Here is an 18,455-nt window from a genome sequence, read left to right as displayed (position 1 = left end):
GTACGTAATACATGTATTAATCGACCTTTTCAATTTATTTTCGTTTTATTTCTAAAACGTTCCTAGAAAATACGATAATAGACGTAAAAGTATTAAAAAAGTAGTAGACTGGGACAAAACAACCTAGTAGGTCCAAATAATACATTTATTGATGGATCCTCCTGTTTCACTTCCGCAGAAATTATTATTTTTATTTGTGAGTTCTAAAACGTTCCCACTTAGAAAGTGTAATAATAAAAGTAACGAAAGTTCGAAAATTGCGTGAGGCATTGCAAAAACTTTCGTTGCGTTATTAAACCTGCGGACCAGAGTTAAAGGGGGGAATATTCGTGAAAAAGCTTTTCCCAGTTTTACATAGACCGGTGTCAAACTCTTCAACAAGTTGTCAGCATCAATCCTCGCATATTCAAAACGACACGGTTAGTTTTAAACTCGTACAGTTCCAACATACAAGCTTAAGAGAAACAAAACTGGCGAACATTGATTACCGGTGAAGCTCATCTTTGCGTTGCACTCGTCGTGTACGGTGCAAATAATCTACTTTTCTGCCGCGTTACATTTCGACAGCCGTGACACGAGTACCTGGAAGCCGGAGATAGATAAGTAGGTCGATAGAACTCGATCCTTGTTCGTTGCATCGCAAAACATGTTTTGCAGGAACGTGGCGAACGAATGTGCCCGGGTAATTAAAAACGCGTCTGAATTTTTTTCACCGTCCCGTTGGAAAATCTTGAAATCTCCGAGAACGTCACCCCTGAGGGAAATTGTTTCGTCGATCGAAACATTTTCCTCTTCCGACGTTTCTTCGTTTCGTCGAAAACGACGGATATTGTTCCAAACGTATCTTGGTGTAACTTAAAAAAATAATATAAAAATCAGGTATTGATTCGAACATCAACCAAGTTGTAAAGTCAGTTTTGACGTGTTCGATTCTTTTAATGTTAAAGGTTTACGAATTCTGAAGATTTACATTTTGGAAAGTACCCAAGAAGTTTTTAAAATATTATTCTGCTACTGCAGTTCTTTACGGCGACATCTTTTTGTTCGCTTTTTGGACGTTGCATGCGGAAAAAAATGTTCCTGTTGTTTTCCTCCGCGTTCTCTATTCAAGATTGCGTGGGCGGCAGTCACGCGAACCTAACAACGCGCAGAACGCTTAAATCGCGTTAAAGCTAGCTGCTGCAAAGCCCGAGTTACGAGGAGGCGGGAAGGCCTTCTGATATTAGCTGTATTATGTATAAACCACTTGTGCCATACGCGCGTCAGAAGAAAGAATATACGCTGCCTCTCTCGAAATATCAAACCACGTGCGTAGAAGCACCACGGCGACTGACATAATTACGCAGGCTGTCCCACATTTCTCCCTTCGTACTCAGACGGTGCGTTCTACGAGAATAAAGTGGAATAAAATGTCGAAATATAACAAAAAGTTCACAGATGTTAATTTGAGGTGGAAACTGTATAATTGGCAAATATAGGATGTTCGGCTACCCCTGGGAAAAATTTTAATGAGAGATTCTGGAGGCCAGAATAAGACGAAAATCAAGAATATCAATTTCTTGATTGAGGGTTCGTTTAAAAGTTATTAAAAAAATAAATTAAAAAATTTCAAAGCATTCACGGAAAAATTATTTTTGGTTGCAGGGGTCAATTACAATAATTTTTGGTTAATAGATGTACCCCCGAAATCCTACCCACTTTCGAGAAAAAAATTCAGGAAAGTAAACTTTTTCGGCGAAATTGAAAAATTTCAAATAGTTCTAAAAAAATTATTTTCAGTTGCAGGGGTCAAATACAATCATTTTTGGTCATTAGACATACCCCCGAATTCCTACGCACTTTCGAGAAAAAAATTCCTCACTGAAAATATAAATTCTGGCCAGAAATGTCTGTCAGAAATTTCATGCAAATCTTTAAAACATCATAACTCCTGAACGGATTGGACGATTTCAATATTTAAAAAAGCAAACTACGCGTATTTTCATGGGGAATATGTAGAAATTCCAAAAATATTCGAAAAGTTGATCTTTGACACCGTAAAATGAGAAAACCCCCATAAAAATGGCCCAATAATCAAATAGCCATAACTCTTACAATAGTGAATATATTTCAATGAAACTTTTTTCTGAAGTAGGGCTTATGGGTACCTACAAAAAAGTATTTGACAACTTTTCTGTAGGGTGTCAAACAAAATTACTAAAAATAAAAAACGAATTTTTAGTAAAAATCGACAGGGGGTAGCTGCCTAAATTTTTCTACGAAAAAAAAAATTTCAAATCGTTCTGAAAAAATTATTTTCAATTGCACGGGTCAAATACAATCTTTTTTGGTCATTAGATATACCCTCGAAATCCTAACTACTCTCGAGGAAAAAATTCGGGAAGGTGTGAAATTTTTCGGCAAAATTAAAAAATTTCAAATTGTTCTAAAAAAATTATTTTTAGTTGTAGAGGGCAATTACAATCATTTTTGGTGAATAGACATACTCCCAAAATCCTACTCATTTTCGAGAAAAAAATTCGAGTAAGTGTAAAATTTTTCGGCAAAAAAAAAAATTTCAAATCGTTCTAAAAAAATTATTTTCGGTTGCGAGGATCAAATACAATCATTTTTGGTGAATAGACATACCCCCGAATTCCTACACACTTTCGAGAAAAAAATTCCTTACCGAAAATATAATGTCTGACCATACCATTGATATGTTCCCCTGAAATTTCATGCGAATCTTTAAAATGTCATAACTCCTGAACGGATTGGACGATTTTAATGTTTAAAAAAGCAAACGACGCATATTTTGATGGAGAATATGTAGAAATCGGAAAAATATTCGAAAAGTTGGTCTTTAACCCCGCAAAATGAGAAAAACCCCATAAAAATGGTCCAATTTTCAAACAGCCATAACTCCTACAATAGCGAATATATTTCAATGAAACTTTTTTCTGAAGTAGAGTTCATGGGTACCTACAAAAAAGTATTATACAACTTTTCTGTAGGGCGTCAAACAAAATTATTAAAAATGAAAAACGAATTTTTAAGAAAAATCGACAGGGGGTAGGTGGCTAAATTTTTCGGCGAAAAATAAAAGTTTCAAATCGTTCTGAAAAAATTATTTTCGTTTGCGAGGGTCAATTACAATCATTTTTGGTCAATACATATACCCCCGAAATCCCACGCACTTTCAAGAAAAAAATTCAGGAATGGGGGCAAATTTTTCGGCAAAATTAAAAAATTTCAAATCGTTCTAAAAAAATTATTTTCAGTTGCGGTGCACAATTACAATTATTTTTAGTGAATACACATACCCCTGAAATCTTACCCACTTTCGAGAAAAAAATTCGAGTAGATACTCAAATTTTTAGACGAAATTAAAAAATTTCAAATCGTTGTGGGAAAATTATTTTCGATTGAGGGAATCAATTATTCGATTCAATGAATAAAGTGACTCAAATTCAGTGTAATAGATTTTTTTTATCAATGGTTGGAGCTTTTGACTCTTGTAGCCTTCCCCTTCCCTGGTACAGTAATGATTTTTAAAATAAACGTCAAACGTGATTCGTAAATTGAATCTTTCTATCCCTCTCAACTGCCCAGTAAAGCGTGAAAGACGGCATTTAATAACTACTGTACGAAAAATGAACATGCCAATCCTGGAACGATATTCATTTTACGAATCATTATCGTATCCTCCGCTTTGTCTCACAGACACACGACGAATAAAGAAGTCTACCTTCTTACAAGACGTACACAGCCACCATTGATCGGTCTCAGCCAGTGGTTTGTGTGTTTTAAATATCGTTGTGGCACGATCCCGGAGGCGGCGCATATATTCGTTCTCCTGGCGCGCTAATAATACCTGAGTGAGTTTCACTCGCGACTAAATTGCAGATAGGTTTCGCGTACACATGACTTTGCCCGAGTATATCCCGAACGCTTATAACGGCGAGGTTGTGCACACCTAAACGGTTCGCGAGAATATTGTTAACGTAGAAGGTCCTGTAATTAAAGATACGTTTAATCGTACTTCCGTACCACTTACGCAAGTTTGAAGTCCCAATAAGCTCGAGTAGAAATTACCTGCTTCGCGCGTTCCTCGTATACTGCACATAATAGTGATTTACGGGTACGTGAATGAATTAAGAAACGCGCCGGTACGCGTAATAAATTTATCAAGAAAAATTTGTAGAAATATTCTTGGAGCATTTCTGAGTCTCTAAAGTGGTTGTGTCGCTTTCTTTTATTTGTGCGATATTAATTTCGCCGAATAACGTTGCAGCTTGGATCGATCGTAATGGAATCGTTGGTATTTTTGTTTCAGGGTCGATGTAATCGGGATAAACCGCCCTGCAAGTATTTCCATCCACCACAGCACCTGAAGGACCAGCTTTTGATAAACGGGCGTAATCACTTAGCCTTGAAGAATGCACTGATGCAGCAGATGGGTCTCACACCGGCCCAGCCGCTTGTGCCTGGCCAGGTACCAACAGTGGTACGTCCAACCTTTAACGCGTATCGTTGCACCACGTCTTCTGCTGTTCACACATTCACACATTTTCTTTTACCACGATCGAGAGATGTTGATTTTGTCTGTGTTAGTCGACGATTACTACTAGATTACCCTTTTTGGTAGGCAACGCTGAACAAACGGACGACGGTGCAGCGAGCTTCGTCGATTATTTCGATGAGAACCGAAGATTCGAGATCGTAAATTAACGTGGAAAAATATAGATTAAAATTTCGACGGGGGCGAGAATTTACAATTTTTTCTTTTTTAATTTTGTTTAAAGTTTTTCAAAGTCGCTTCGCCGTCTCCGTTTGTCAGCGTTCTTTTTTATTCGCGGGCATTGCACCGAGAGATAAACCCTCAGAGAGTAAAATTTAGCACGCCGCATGTTTCTGGTCAGTGTCATTCCCTTCTCCTTAACCCTTTCGAGACGGACGAGAACCATAGTTAACGACCGCCTATAATAAATACGGTCAACTATTGTCTTCCAGTCTCAATCTTTCGAGTCAAAGAAGTTTGCCAAATATTAACTTCGTATTTGTTCGATGATCGTCGAAGAAAGTCTCGAGTTCTCGAAAGGGTTAATTATATCCATGATTCTCGATAGACAGTCAATATTAAATAATGAAATTGCCGAATAGAAGAAATCGTAGTTTTTATTAGCTCTCCTAGATTGTCTGCCATTCATTACCACGGAATCGTCGATCGAATCATCGTGTTTTGTTGGTTCGTTAAAAGAATCGGTTCATCGGTGTATCATTTCGTTCGAGTTAGTTTGACGAATCTACAAAATCTCTCCTTCTCTCTCACTCTCTCTATCTGTCTCTCTCTGTCCCTCTCTCTCTCTCTTGCATGATCGACGATCGAATTTGCAATACAGAGAAGGAAAAGAACTTAGTGAAACAAAATCAGAACATCAATATGCCCACCCGCCTTTTTTTTTATTCATGACATATATATATCATAGTCGTTGCTACGTGACATCGAACCCTATACTACTTGTATGACTGCCTGTCTGTCCCCTATGTTTGCCGCTGTGGCTCTCGTGGTTGTGGTTGATTGTTGGTGTGTTCTCCAATTACGTCATTGGTGAACAGGAGGCACCGGCACCTCCGGCACCACACCATCACCTTCAACAGCAAATCCAGCAGCAACTTCTCGCTACCCACGCCTTTATGGTAACTCCTGGTTTTGGTTGGCTTCCACTAATTTTTTAGTTAATTAAACGCCACGCGACGGCGGCGACGACGGTTCCGAACGAGACTGCGAAACTCGTGTTTTTCCAATCGTACAGAAGCCTACCATCGCGATGCAATATCTATCGAACGCGGGTCAGAGAAGTTCACGGGCCGTCTTGAGCAGATCTTTTTGTTTCGAAACTCTCGTCGCCGCCGGCGCGTGTAGTGTGCCTGTAAGATTAGTAAGCGTTTGTATGAAAGCTTCGACTTGTTTTAAGAGTGCCGCACTGTAAATTAAAGAAACTTGATCTGCATGCATCACGAGATGTTTCGTTTCTTTGTTAAAAGGAGAAAAACATTTCTAGACGTTTTGAAGTTTTCCTATAGATGAGAAAAGCATGGAATATTTCGGCCATGTAAGATCAAAGCGTTTCCCTCCCTCTCGAACGCCTCGACATTCCACGGATCACCGTCGCGAAAGTAGCTTGTTACTTCGTGCAACTAATTTCTTCCGTTTGAAGGATTACGCGACGACCTCTTTCTTGCCGAGCTTTTATGCAGCGGAGACGCTAAACGACGGTTACGAGATCAACTCTGTCGTCATTTTGATGATAGAGCGACGTAAACCTACCGCGACGGCTAATCTCGACCCACGCGTCACACAAAACTTATGTTTGTACAGGCCTTGCCTTCCAAATTCGCTGCTGTTGCGAATTAAATTTTCTATAAATTATTCCAAAGTAACAGTCTTGCTATAAAAATATTGTTTATACACTGAAAATATCAATCGGTTGTGTTTTCGAGTTGTTTGTAATACAAAATGGTGAATGTGGTCTGCAAAATTTGGAGTGCAAAACTTGTAAACTTATTTTTAAAAGATACAATGCTTCTCATTAGTATTCTGCTCGTATAAGGACTCTTCGTCCGCTTTAGAATCCATCTTTTAATATTAAAAATAACGTTTCATGCCTGACAAGTAAAAATATGACCACTGTTCGTTTGCTTTACATTTTTATCGTCTACTATTCGACTATTGCTCGTCGCTGCAGGAGAATGCTACTGCGCACCGCGTTGCGCAGCCGCAGCAGCGCCATCTAGGGTCCCACTCGCGCGAACCGAACCACATAACCTATCGAACGCAATGTAAATTAATTATTGGATTCCATAACGTCGAATTGATCCGTGACAACGGTTCGAGAGCGAAGGAAACGACCGAGCACGAGGCACGGTAGCTTCAACGGAGGAAAATGATTGTTTCGATCGTGGCGAGAGGCGATTTTCCAGATCAGTGACCGTTATTGCTCGGATGGCGGTAAAGTTTTTTGGCTAGCGTGCCTCGTATCCCGGGAAGCTTCTGTACATCGGCGAAAGTTTGAAGAATATAAGCACAGATCCTTGAGAAGAAGAAGGAACGGGCGTTCAGCTCATTCGGCTGCGCTTCAAATTACCTGCCTTCGCTTCTGGGAACCCCGTTCCCTGCAAAACCATGTACGCTTCTTGCGGGGACGCGCGCTTGTCGTTCAAACCGGGGTTACAGAGAAAGAAAGAACGATTAAGGCTTCGCGAGTAAACGCGCCGCTTCTTTCCCTAGTAAAATTCGTTTTTCCCGCGTTTTCGTGTTAAAAGTCTCTTTGTCTTATCGATTAACGCTCCAGACATTTGTTTATTTTGGTTAAATCGTTCGATACACCGCGAGAAAACAATTGTTGCCAACCGGTTCGTCGTTGGAAATCGGACCTACGCGATATAAGCTCGTAGACGATTCTATTTCGTGAGTCAACCTTTTAAACTCGTTATGTTGTATCTTAAAACTTGTATTGTTTTTATTATATCTTCATTGTTGATGGATCGTCGTTGGAAATCGGACCTACACGATATAAGCTCGTAGACGATTTTATTTCGGGGAGTCAACTTTTTAAACTCGTTATATTATATCTTAAAACTTGTATTACTTTTATTATATCTTCATTGTTGATGGATTGTTGAGTTTCACGAGTCTCCTACGCGATATAAGCTCCCGAGTCAATGTAGAACGCGTGGTAAACGATAAATTCGAACAAAAATCTCCGGTTTAAATAACCCGCGTAAACTCGCGAAGCCTCGACGCGTTCGTATCGCGCGCGGGAAATTTAAACAGCGAAATTGAAAAAGCAAAGAGGGTGGGAGGGGGCTTTTGGGGCGGCTCAGGTTCGAAGTTTAGCGTATCGAAGGGGGCATAATCGGAGACGATCCGCGTGGAGCGAAGGTGGGGGATAGGTTTGTTCTAATCCGTGTTACCTGGATACTTTCCGGGTGTGTTTTCGCAGGCGACGAACCCGTACCTGACCGGCATGCCGCAGGTTGGCAACACGTACAGTCCGTATTTCGCGCCCAGTCCCATCATGCCGGCGATAATGGGCCCGGCGGATCCGACCGGAGTGGGAAGCCCTCTCGGCGTGGTGCCGCAGACGGTAGCGATGCCGCAGAAGATGCCGCGTACCGACCGCCTCGAGGTATGTCTACCACCAAACTACATTCAACAACAACAACAGCAACAACAACAACAACAACAACAGCATGGGGCCCAACACGGCGCAGCCGGGGCCTCAAGGTGCCCGATGGCCGCGCCCAATACCGTGTACCAAGTGCCGGCCGGTCCCCCCAATCAGGTGTCGCCCGTTTCCACGATGCAATCTGTCAATCATCCTCCGTCCCCCACCACCATCACCACCACCTCCTTCTGCACTCCGTTGCACAATCCACACGGCCACCATCAACCGATCCACAACCTTATCTACGTCCACGCGTACTATTGAAGTCGATCGTCGACGGGGTTTCTCTTCTTTCTGTTCTTCTTCGTTTATTCTTCTTTCGCGAGTTTCGTTCCTACGACGATCGGAGCCGGTTTAACGCAGTCTCGGACGATCTTTTCGCTTGCACGCGGCGACGTTTCGGACTAGCGTCCGTTCGGGAACATTTCGAAGGGGATTCGGGGGAACGGTCGACGAGCATCGACGAAGACGGGAACCTGGGCTGGAAGTCAGAGATCAAGTCGCCGACACTCGTCGCGTTCTCGCGTGATTTTTAAAAAAGAAAATTACGGGCTCACAGATACGCCATATATTTCTATACATTTATTCGCAACAATGAGTAAATATCGCGTCGCGTGGGCGGATATTTTTAGCTTTGTACTGAGCGCGAGTCGCGCGAATATTTCCAAGCTTCGTTGTCGTTCGCAGCTGTGGGATCGCAGTTTCGACGCTGACCCGTTTTTTCAGCGAATTATGTTTGTCGATTTCTTTTCCCGATCTGTGAGGTGCATTTCGGTTTTTGATATTCAACCGCGACGGATATCGCACGGGATGATCCGCGTGAAACTGGTGATTTCACGGATCACTTGTAACCGAGCGAACTAGAGCGAAACGAAGCTCATTAAACGAACAGAAACAAAATGGCGAGTCACGTCCTCAGACGGGAAATGGCTCGCTTGGGCGTGAACGCGGGCAATTCAGGCCGCGGGCAGAGAAAAAAAAAAATACTGTGGCTACGATTTATATGTACTCTTAGTAATTACTTATGATTATCATAACACTACACCTATGGCGTACGTAAATTTCGATTAAGAGGAAGCACTACACGATAATAGGAATAGAGTTCCGACGGTCGCGAACGGGAAAATTGTCCCGAGGAAATTGTAAATTGATAAGGATAATTCAAGCAAATATAATGGCAACGACAAAAACCGTGATGATAATTACGATTATATATTACAGGAATATACAAAAAGAAACACGAGACTATGGCGAAATAAATGAAGGGGGAAAAGAAAAATGTAGGCGAATCGAAAAGTGTGCAACGATCTTCGAGATGAGTTCCTGGCTATATATGAAAACGTAGAGTAGTTTCTTTTGTTTCGTCTTTCGTTGACAACAATTTTTTTTATCTTCTATATAGTATATTATTCAACCGTGTATTAAATTTCAAGTAACGGAATGGAGTAAAGATATTTGAAAAATGAGAGAACGTTTAGAGTAGTGTAAAACTGTTGTGAAACTTGATTTGATCGTTTCGAGGATGATAGGTAAATGGGAAATTATAATAACGTTGCACTGATTTGTAATACTCGAAATATATCCAAAGTATTTATACGGATAAGGATCGATAAAATTGAAAATCAATTTGCATTCCTTCCTTAGCACTCGTCATGGTAACGATTGTGATTTTACAACGCACTTAGAACAACGAAACAGAGATCGTTCAAAGTTTTGTAGCGCAAAGACATATTTTCTACATTTTTTAACTAGTCACTTGCAATTTAGCGCCAAACGAATCTTGGTGTCGTATAATCCTATTTTTATGAATAATTTTACATTAGATTCAAGAATGCTGAAAGTTGACAAGCATAATGAGTCACACATGTATATCTCAAAAAGTACTGTTCACGTATTAGCAAAAATGGCCTAACAACCGCTTGTACGGTAATAATTTAGTCGTAAAACGAGTATTAAATTATTACTTTCGGCGTAGTCTGACAGCGACAAATTCATTTTGTCAATGTAGGATCAAAGTGAGGTTTAAAAATAAATTTCAAAAATAACAAAATAAATATTAGGTGATCACCTTCGATCGAAAAATAGTTTGTGAACCAGAGTTTCATTTTATTCTAAAATCGATAAAACAAAATGAATTTGAAAACAAGATTCACATCGTTAGGCTAGTTGCTCTAAGATTCAGGTTAGGTCTAAAACCGATTGAGATTAAATTTCGAGAAAGCATGAAATACCCATTAAGTAATCATTTTCATTCGAAAGCTAGTCCCGATCGTTAGATATTCATTTTATTGCGCTATAGCTACTGCAAGATTAAGGATAGATTTAATATCGTTGGAACTTAAATTTCAGAAAACAAAATTAATATTAAGTGGTCGTTTTTGACCGAAAATTAATACTATCGGAGATTAATTTTATTAAGCTATCGATGTTAGGATTAAAAACGATCGGAGTTAAAGAATAAATATAAAAGAAGAGTAGTTCGACCGTTAGAAACTCATTTTATTATGCTTCTCGACTGTGAGATTGAGGTTGCATTTCAAGATGGCCGTCATGTTAGATTTAAAAAAGTTATAAAACGTGTAGTGAAAGGTGATTTTCAGCTCGAGTTTAATTGTCGCTGATTCGTTTTATTACGCTTGTCCCATGTAATGATTGGTGTTTAGGTTAACAAAGAAAGCAAGTATCAAATAAATAAACTTTTCAAGTCGAGCATAATCCGTCACAGCTTCGTTTCATTACGTTTGTCGAGTTTAAAATCGTTGCTAGCTGCACCTTGCTTTTCGTGCATTTTTACGTATCGTAGTTTAAACAGTACTCTCACGTATTATGCAATAAAAAATGTTGTTATTATTATTGTTAAGGGATAGGAATAAGCACTTAAAAATTCATGATCGGTAGCGAACGGAATGTTGAATCGTATCTTTGAGGCAGCGACAAATGTGTTTGGCACTCGGTTTGCACGCAACGGGCGCGATTAATTAAGTGCCACGAATTCTCGCGAGCTTTTTGTCGCCGACATAACGAGGAACGTGTCAACGAGCCCGCGCAAGAAAACGTTTTAGAAGCAACAATAATGTTTCTTGCCGCGCCAGCAGCTACGTAGCGTTGAATTTCGCTGAAACTTTCGTCTGTTTCGCGTAGAACCCTGTAAGTTTTATAATGTTCGAGTTTACAGATTTCCCTCGAGTCTGTATCGTTTCTTTCGCCCGGCGGCTTTCGCGAAATTAACAAGTTTCGCGCGGTACTTCCGCGAGAAAATGAATAAAATCAGACGGAGGAAGCGTATCGGCGCAGAAACTCTCGCGAATCGTTTGTGAAATGGAACTCCCTTTTTCAAGAACAAGAAACGGCTCTTCGTAGAAAGCGAATTTAATACGTTTTCCGTGTATTCGACGGTAACGAACCCGACGCTCGTGTGAACAGAGCTACAGAGAGTCCGCGAGTATTTGCCATCGACGTGTCGTTCCTCGTACTCGACCGATACGAGAGAAAACTTCTCAACGATTACATTTTTAACGCGATATATCCTTATTACATCAGAAAGAACTTTGGTAATTTCGTTCAATGTAATCCACGAAATAATAATTCGAGATTAGTAAGCGTAGTGAACTAGTAAACAACGGGAACGTATTTGTTGCATTTACAAATGGGTGAACCCGTGCAAACTATTTCTTTCAGAATCTTTTCGTTTTAAATAATATTAGTATTAAGCTTGTGAAATTGACGGCATCGATAAATAAAGAATTCGACTCGAAACACGTGGACAAATCCACGAGTGTGTATTCAGGGGAACAAAATGAACTCGTAATTAACAAGTCTTAGAAACGTTCGAGTTTCGAAGGTAAAGAAGCTATAGATTGAGGGAGAAATGATTTCACGTTGATTACATGCTCGCGTGTTTCTGATAATAAATTAATTAAACGAAATTGCAACCCGTTATTAACTTTACTTTGAGCGTAACAAAGATTCGGAATAATTAATTACGAACGACACAATAATCGATGATTCAATTTTTTCTTTTTTTATTTTTTAATAAAATCTCGCGATTCTCAAATATATAGTTTATCGATGGTTCCTGTAGTTCGGTTTCGCGGATCGTTGCACATTTTTAATCGAACTCAGAATTTTAACATTTTAAAGAATCTATACATTTATGTACGTATGCAGAATACGTTTCTACGCGCCGATCCAGTCATGCATACGCACATAGTAACATGTGTAAATAGTAGGTAGGTTAACAAATTAATTGATTCTGTTTCGTACTGCGAAGAACGAGAGCTCAGAATAAAGGAGTGTCCGATCGAATATGCCCAATCCTATCGGGGCATATTCGATTATTCTTCGTTGAGTTTCGAGTACATATTCTACTCGCATTATACGTATATCGATAAAATTTAATTCAATATCGATCGGTTAATTATTCCAAGTTTCTAACGTACTTTCCAGCCTGGGATTAAAAAGAAATATATCTTTAATTACACGCGTCGGTGTTTTTCTTGATGAACATTTATTTATTTTTTTTTTCTGGTTCTTCTTTCTTTTATACGGGATACGGGACTTCAACGTGATTTCGACTTTTCCTTGTACCATCCATATTATTACTCCTCGTCGAACAACATGTTCAAAGTTTTCGTATATCCTTTGTCTCCCTCGTCTAAAAACTAACTACCGATGTTAGGAATTTACGATTAAGTAAATGAGAAAAAAAAAAAAAGAATACGAAAAGAATAAGAAATATATGCAATGTAATGTCGTTAATTAAACTATTGCAAATAGAATTCGGAAATATATCGATCGATTTATCCACTAACTACAATTGGTCTTACGGTATTATATTATTATAATATTTGGTAACATACAATAATGATGATAATTAGTAATCGTAACGATACCTATTTGTGATGTAATACTTGATGACTTGCACTAAGTTCGGGTCACATGAAATTTATTGAGCGATGAATTCAAATAAAAGAAATATAATTGAAATTGAAAACAATGCACAGACTATGTTTATTGAATCTTTTTTAAGTTCACTCAACGACCAAAAAAAAAAAAGAAATGTTGTGTGCTTTTTATGTCATACCTATTTAGTCTTCTCGTACATTGCCTTATTACTAAAGTTTATTTTTTTGTTTCCTTTTTTTTTCATTTTTTTTCCTTTTGATATCTTAATGTAATGTGCCTTTGCTCTTTTAGTTGATCGAACTTGTGCGAAGTATGCTCAAACTGTATTACTTATTTTATTTTTTTTTTTTTTTACATCTCTCCTCTTCGAGAATACGAACGTTTCCGTAGTGCATATTCTGCTTGCAAGAACAAATAGTCTCTGCGTACGTAAAAGTGATTTCTTCGTTCGTTTATTTTATTTGTTTTTTTTTTGTCTCTTCTGTTTCTTTTCGATCGCAATCGTGCCAAAACTGACGCCACAGGCTACCAGTCGAATAATTTGCACAGCGGTCACCGCTGAAAAATGTTTTCAATAACTCTTTATTAACGATATTTCTGCGTCAACGACGAACAAACCGAATCACGCCCATCTCACTCTTTCAATTCAATCCCGTCTGGATATCTCGATGCTCCTTAATCTCCAACACCCCTTTCATCCATCAGGAAAAAAGGAGAAAATATATACATACTCCCCCGGACGTTACATCATTGATGGTCTTAAAATTAATTGCCTGCTGCCTGTTTATACATATATACATATATATTTATATGTATGTATATATATATACATACACATAAAAATGTTATTAATATTCAATATAAACATGTTTGGATTTCGCTACTTAGAACATTAATAATCTCTAAACCTTGATTGGCCGAGATTGTTTCTCGGTGAAAAAAAAAAAAATGTATCGCGCGCGAAGTAAATCGGATTCGCGACGAAAATTCATTAAATTCAGTTCGAGCCAAAATATGGTGGCGCCAGCTGGACGAAAGCTTGACCAATCAGGGAACAAAAGCCGTAGAAAGCCAAACGATGACACATTTATAACCTATAATCGTCCGTAGTGTCATGACCATAGTGAATGAAGCGTAGTGATGTCCATTAATTTTTTGTCTTTTCAAACTAATTGCATCGATGTTAACGAACTCTTACGCCACGCACACTAGTAAACGATTACGATAAAATTATTTGTTGTACGCGCGGCCGACGCGGATTCATGCCGGCCGAGGAGATAAATGGCCAACTTTCGCGCCAAAGTCTCTCAAAGATCGTCTTAATCTCTCGAAACCCATTTCATAAATAAGAGTTTTACCTTTGATTCGATTATAGAGGGTCTTCGACCATTTAATGAAGAAAGTTTTCAACAAAAATTTATTGCTATTGGGTTTACAAAAGTCGACAATAATATGAATCTCGAGAACAGGTCACCTTGGGGTTTTCAAGTGGAACTATTTTTTTTTTTTTTTTTTTTTTAATTTTATTCTAGGGAATGTTTATTCAAAACACATATTACACGATTGTCCTATATTAGCAATAATTTCTTCAATACGTTATATTGTCTAAAAGTGAAATATACTGAAAAGCTAAGTGTTCCCAGTTCCACTACCCTAAACTTGGTAATGTATTAATAAAAATATAGTATGATATGTGTTTTGAATTCATATTATCGGTCCCTCTACAATATGGAACGAAGGAAACTATCCCATCCGAAAAATCCAAGATGGCGTCTGGAAAACTGTCCTCGAGATTTATATTGTTACAGTGTCAAGTTTTGTTCGAAACTTTCCTCCGCCAAATAGTTTTAAAAATCATGTTATTTAACAAAATGACCGTTATTTTATTTCCTTGGGCGAAGTTGGCCGTTGGTCCCTCGTTTGACAACGATTCGCGCGACCGAGTACACATGTACATATTACGTAAGATTTCTTTTTCACAGGCCGGCACTTAACTAGAGGTCCCTCTGTTCTATTTCTCTTCTCTTAATCTCGACCGGTGCATTACTTTTGTTCCGTCGTTTTCCTTTCTATTTTCCGTTGATATCTTTTTTCTTCGTTTACTCGTCAGTTTGATTTGCCGTCGATCTATCGTTTCCGTAACAATTTTTTTTTTTTCATTTTCGTCTTCTTTCTGTAGCGGTACATGCATATTATCTTTAATTCTGTTGGCTATCCTCGCTTCTGGCGCGTCGATGCTCTTCCAGAGATCGCGTTACGTTCGGAAGGGAACGGACTTTCTTTCTGGGAACATTTTCGATTCTACGACGTGATTTTGTCGCCTGGAAAAGCATCCTCGCGCGCAGACCGTAACTCGGCAACGTAATTGCACAAAGCTAATGCTCTTTACAGCTTTCGTAATTTTCCTCGTGTTTTATATATCTGTATACATCTTCGGCAGTACGTATAATTTTTTGGCGACTATATGAAAATATATATATATATATATTTAATACATATATATACGTATACCTGTGTCTAATTTTTTCAGCGCCAGATTTATATTTATAATTCGTTGTCTCCTTTTTTTTTCTTTTTTGCAAAAAAAAAAACACTCGTTTACTAATTCTATTAATTGTTGGACGTGAATTGCGACTTATGTGTTTACTTTTACAGCTAGGAGGAGGTGCTTTTACATTATGTATACGATCGCATGCGAGTTTTTTGACATTTTATATGCATTCATTCGCAAACAAACAAACACACACACACACACACACATGCACACGTACAAATTTATACGAACAATTACACGCTACACGTTCACGCTTACACGTTGCGAAAATTGACACGCGTACGGGACAAACCTAATCGTCCACACGCACGACATCGATACACGAACACAAACGGATACACGTAACCGTTGACAGACATGATTTTCTTCCAATTTTCTTCTTCTTTCCACATCGTTATTTTCAATTTTTATGTGTGTGCTTCAGCGGACAGTATGTACTTTTTAACTTATTTTAGTTTTTCGTATCTTGTCTTTGCTAATACGAGGTCGGGTGACGGCAATATTAAAACCGATTCTCGAGAAGAACGACGCCGAAGCTTCCGGGAGTCCTCGCGTCGAACGCGGACGGGCACTGTGACCTTTGTACTTGTTCCGATCGCGAGTGCACCGAACGGTCAATAACTTGAGCACACACGAGCACACACAGCAGCGATAACGCGTCGGTTAAACGCGAGGGGGGGTCGACGCGTTTCGTTGTTCTCCGCGCGATTGACGACGAGAAAAGGATAGATCTCGGGAATCCGGACAGTATAAAAGTGTTTTTTAGGCGTTACGAAGACTAACAGACCCACGACGACTCGCAGTTCCTTCCAGGACCGATCTTTCGTTCTCCCGACTATACACGCCCCACGTATGTATCGTAGGGAGAAATGAAAATTTGTCCCGGATCGAAGGGTGCCATCGGTAAGTAGAACTTGGACCGAACAAGATTCACAGTTCCATTCGTGAAATTTCTGACCGACGACGTCCGACGCCAATGGGACTCGAGATTCCGGCCAGGACTCGTCTTTCTTTCTCCCAGCTATACATTCGAGTAAGTATTATGGGGAGAAAGAAATATCGATCCTCGGTTAAACGAGTAGAAGACAGACTAAAACCTCCGACCAGATTCGTCGCGAATATCAATTAATTTAGATGCTAGAACAGAGTGAAAAAAATAAAGCTGGAATTATCTGTGCCCGAAGTGGCGATACTCGGTGACCTCGAACCGGGAGCTATTTCTCGCTGCGAGTATAGTAAGTCAAAAGGGACCATTCAACGTATCTGTTCTCTTCTCCGTCACTTTCTCTGTCTGTCTGATCTACATTATCGTTCTTCTCCCTATTTTCTCAGCTTCTTTCTCTTACAAGTACTTCTCTGTCTCTTTATCCGTGTATGGTATATGTACACACCTGTGTATGTTTCTTTTTTTTTTTTTTTCTTTTCTTCGTACTTGATATCTGTATACGATTCGTGTATCGCCTGTGTACGTGTGTGTGTGTGCCTCGTTAATTGTTTAATTCCCGTTGCGTTCCTAACGTGCTTTCAGGCCTTCGTCGATAGCTCGCGCTCTCTGGGACGGGGCGAAAAATTATGCAGGCAGATAGAGAGAGAGCGCGCGCTCTCGAGCGTTCCATGCATCCGTACAGCAAAAATCCCGCGGAAGAACGAACGAAAGAACAGAATTTTGTGCACTGTCGCATGCTCTGGTACTCGCTCGCTTAGCTGTCTCACTTCCTAACACACGAACGTCGACGCCTATGCGTTCGCTCGGCGATACAGGTGACGAATAGCGCGTTTGATCGCTGCATTAATCCACGCTTAGTTTTCTGTGTACGCCTAGGCCTGAATGAAACACACGAAGCTTGCATGGTTCTACGGAATGCTAGATAAGCTCGCGGTGCACCAAGAAAAATCTATAGTCGTACGAAACCTCCATCGATTTACGTCACGTTATAACAGACGTTTCGATTCTCCATATTTGATACGTCAGACCACTGGTTAATATAAAGGAATTCGAAAATTTGTATTCGTATGAAAATGGAAATTTAATTTTTTTTAATTGCAGTCGAACCACGAATATAATTGTAGGCGCTTTGATTTTTTATGAGAAGTTTCGTTTAGCAATTTGATTTGTTTAATTGTAAACACGAAAGAATACTGTTCCGTAAATAAAACTAAGAATTTGTACTTTCAAAGTGTAGACATTGATTTGGATTTTCAAAGTTAGAATTGCTGAATTGAATTTTAAGGAAATTTCAACATCTGCGGAAGTTATATTTTAAATTTTACTTGCGTAAGTAATTATCAGTCGTTTTTAATTGCGTCGAATGTGTTTAAAATTCGATGAACCTAATTATATTGGTCGAGACTAACCATTTCATTAGATTTTGTTGCTACGGCGTCGTATTTACGGACGCAGACAGACGAGTCGATTTTCGTCGGCTGAGCGTCTGATTAGTTATGCGCCTATTCTACTGAAAATTTCAATACCAGTTTGTAAGCTGTTTAAAGTGTTTCTAAAATCTGTTGTCAAACTTTGGATGCTTGTTTTATTTATTCTAACGCTAAAAGAAGTTATTTAAATGTAGTTGTATAAATTTTCGAGTTTGACAAAAATTCAAAGCAGATGTTAAGCACATGAAGATTTGAATTCGTGCATATCGTTAGACGATGAAAAATACTGTATTTGTAATAGTTTTTATAACATGATACTTCAAGCGAGTACAAGTATCGGAAAATTATCAAAAATAAAAAATACAGCAAATAATTATTTGCATTCTTGCGTTTGATTTAGACCTGATCGA

At 39.1% G+C, this 18,455-nt stretch overlaps 1 protein-coding gene across 22 annotated transcripts in view; it reads left to right on the top strand.

Moving 5' to 3' along the window:
- LOC143343149 (protein muscleblind) overlaps positions 1 to 18,455 on the top strand; it is a 562,363-nt gene that overhangs the window by 495,913 nt on the left and 47,995 nt on the right. For 15 of the 22 annotated variants that reach the window (XR_013079925.1, XM_076767716.1, XM_076767723.1 and 12 more), the window contains 3 exons: positions 4,316 to 4,486; positions 5,599 to 5,679; positions 7,986 to 8,171. Coding sequence is in view for 20 of the 22 variants with exons in the window: in XM_076767723.1 (XP_076623838.1) it covers positions 4,316 to 4,486; positions 5,599 to 5,679; positions 7,986 to 8,171 (438 nt within the window). In the remaining 2 variants the exon portion in view is untranslated. Of the gene's footprint in view, positions 1 to 4,052; positions 4,121 to 4,315; positions 4,487 to 5,598; positions 5,680 to 7,985; positions 12,649 to 18,455 lie in introns of those variants that run through there. The other 7 variants (XM_076767725.1, XM_076767724.1, XM_076767712.1 and 4 more) reach the window with 5 other exon arrangements.

Source organism: Colletes latitarsis, chromosome 7 (assembly GCF_051014445.1).
Source record: "Colletes latitarsis isolate SP2378_abdomen chromosome 7, iyColLati1, whole genome shotgun sequence".
Classification (NCBI taxonomy): Eukaryota; Metazoa; Arthropoda; class Insecta; order Hymenoptera; family Colletidae; genus Colletes; species Colletes latitarsis.
Note: the sequence above shows the minus strand (reverse complement) of the source record. Positions and strands in the feature narration are given on the sequence as shown.